This window comes from Cyprinodon variegatus, unplaced genomic scaffold, assembly GCF_000732505.1.
Source record: "Cyprinodon variegatus isolate N-32 unplaced genomic scaffold, C_variegatus-1.0 Scaffold1056, whole genome shotgun sequence".
Classification (NCBI taxonomy): domain Eukaryota; kingdom Metazoa; phylum Chordata; class Actinopteri; order Cyprinodontiformes; family Cyprinodontidae; genus Cyprinodon; species Cyprinodon variegatus.
In genome coordinates, this window is record NW_015151509.1 from 186,197 (window position 1) to 188,917 (window position 2,721).

Consider the following 2,721-nt stretch of genomic DNA (forward strand, 5'->3'; position numbering starts at 1 on the left):
TATATATATATATATATATATATATATATATATATATATATCTTTCCTACAGAGCTGACATGGGACAAGCTACTCACTGCTGGTTACGGTTCTGCTGTTGCTGAACCTGCTGAATCTGCTGAGGGGCCGGTCTCTTTCGAGACGGGTCCATGACGCCGGGCATCCCAGGGCGAGACACGGGGCTGCCGCCGTACCCCGGTGGGCCCATGGCGGGGCCCTGCGGGGTCATACGACTGGATGGAGGCATGCCTGGTCTCTGCAGGGAGAGCAAAAAATGTAATTCAATTTCAAAAGCTGTCTAAAGACCTCAAATAATGATTGCAAAGAAGGTTCGCAGTTTGTCAACATCAATAACTGTTGTGTGTGTGTGTGTGTATATATATATATATATATATATATATATAAAATCATGCCAGCGCAGACGAAAAATAAACAAAGTGCTTATTCTCATTTGGTCAAATCTAAATTGGCTCTCAAAAGATTTCAGAATATCTAAACACTGAGAGGTGTTTAACCTGATTAACTAGTTTAACCAGTTTTTTTTAACCACATTTATTGACCTATAGTCAGGCTAGTAATACAAGGAGCAAGAATCGCCACAAACCACTGCAGTAGACTGAAAATGAAAGCCAAAATTGCTAACTTTAGTCAAACCAATAGGTGTTTCTTCCATAACAAAAGGTTATTTTGCTGTCCTAAAAAAATACTTCCCATCAAACACAATGAACCATTTTCTGCAGCTAATAGCAAAACGCAAAAGAGAAAAGCAAACTTCAAAATAAAATAAACTAAACTATCTTTCTTTACGGTAAGGTTTTTGCACACAGAATAACATAAGCCTAATGCCACCATCTAGCTCTGCGGAAAATCTACTTTTTTATCCTCCACGTCAATGAAAAATATTTAAAAGGTTTAAAATTTGGAGTTATAAAACAGCAAAACAGTCCTGGCATTTAAACAACCAGTTACAAAAATACTTCATCTTTTTAGCTCCAGCTGCAGCATCTTGATGATGTGGATTCTCTACACTGTAATGTTAGAATATCAAAATAAAAGGACCTACAATCTCAACGCCCCACATAGAAAGTATATATCCTGCAAATTTCAATCAATATATAAAACATTATTGCCTAGAAGCTTAATATTTGAGGACCAAATTCAATCAAACTTCAAAATTAATTCCCTTTAAACGAATGACTTGTGTAATGAAGTGAGTAACTGAGCGTATTTCAACAATCAAAGCCCTGCGTCACTCCCAACATTACTGCAAAGATGTTGACATCTAAAAAATGCATTCACGGTTAAAATTATATTTGAGTTAAATTAACAGAAAAAAATAAACTCAAAATGAAGAACCACCATTAATAAGAAGATATAATTTGATGTATATCCGTTTCTGCAGACGATCAAATTCTTTTCATGCCTGGCTGACAGGCAAATATAGAGTAGAAACCTCAGTTCACTCACCAAGCCATGTGCTAGAAACTCAAACAGACGACTTCTTGTATTTGACTGCATGAGAGCAGGCGAGGGGAGTAGATAAACCACGAGCCACTGATTGCAGCTTTTTCCCCCAGCAGCACATCCAACAAACGGAACAGTTTAAAACACACCTTCCTCAATCCTTGCTGGGAGGAAAAAAAAGACCGACCTCAACAATACAGGCTCTGCCTTTTCCACACAACTTGTATAAGTAGGCAGAGGGAGAATTTGTGGCTTTCATTTAGTGCTTTTTACGCTGTGCATCAGTATGACCTTGCCTGAGAACAACTAGGGATGTGCAGCATTCAGAACAAGAAATCTTTTTTTTTTTTGACTGTGTTGTGAAAGTCTGCCTGTGTGAGTGAAAGCAGCCAAGGACAGTGGAGAAAAAAAAAAAGACCCAGCATCTTTTTCTCTGAATTGTGCTGCACACTGGCAGTACTCTTATACGCTGTAGCCTCTGCAAACCTGTGATAACGGATTTATCTTTTCAATCATGGCTATTTGCACCATATCAAGCAGCAATATTGCTTTGGACGACAAGCCCCAACACTATCACAGCCCCTTGGAACGAAACAAACCTATAAAATAGAAGCCAAGATATCGAGAAGTCAACCTATGTGACCATAAGAGGAAGATTTGAAACGCTGTACAAGGACAAGATGTTGGGCACATCGTAGAAAAAAATAAAATAAAACAAAACAACTGTTGATTTATAACAAATCACTTGTACTACACAAACAGGCAACACGTATTACCAGTTTATAGATAAAAACATGCTTCCCATTACTTTACTTTTAAACAGACTCACATAAAGGTAATATGATGAGAGAAAATAAGCCATCTATTCTATTACACAGTTGAGCTTTTGAAAAGATGACTTACATATTTTGAAGTTCTGTCATACACGGAGTGATCATTTTACTATAGCCTTTTTTTTTTACCAACTAAAAATATATATTTTTTCAATGAATCATATATTTCCATATTTAATTAAGGTTAAATCAAAAAAAAAAAAAAATACTTAAGTTATTTAATTATAGTAGAGTTTGTATAATCAGCAGATCAACCAGCAGTATGGCGTTTCATTTTGGCCATCTTTCAACAAAAAGCTGCCACTGAAAAAATTTTTTTTATAGCATTTTTGTTTTGAATATAAAGTAAATAATAAACATCTACTGGTTAGTAGGGTTGTCAAAAGTATCGATACTCAAAAAAGTATCGATACTGAAACGTATC

The 2,721-nt window shown here is 36.2% G+C and overlaps 1 protein-coding gene across 1 annotated transcript in view; it reads right to left on the bottom strand.

Annotated features, from left to right (window-relative positions):
* The window catches only part of smarcd1 (SWI/SNF related, matrix associated, actin dependent regulator of chromatin, subfamily d, member 1), an 18,516-nt gene that overhangs the window by 12,558 nt on the left and 3,237 nt on the right, over positions 1–2,721 (bottom strand). The window contains exon 2 of the mRNA XM_015399921.1: positions 78–256. Within this exon, the coding sequence (XP_015255407.1) occupies positions 78–256 (179 nt within the window). The remainder of the gene's footprint in view (positions 1–77; positions 257–2,721) is intronic.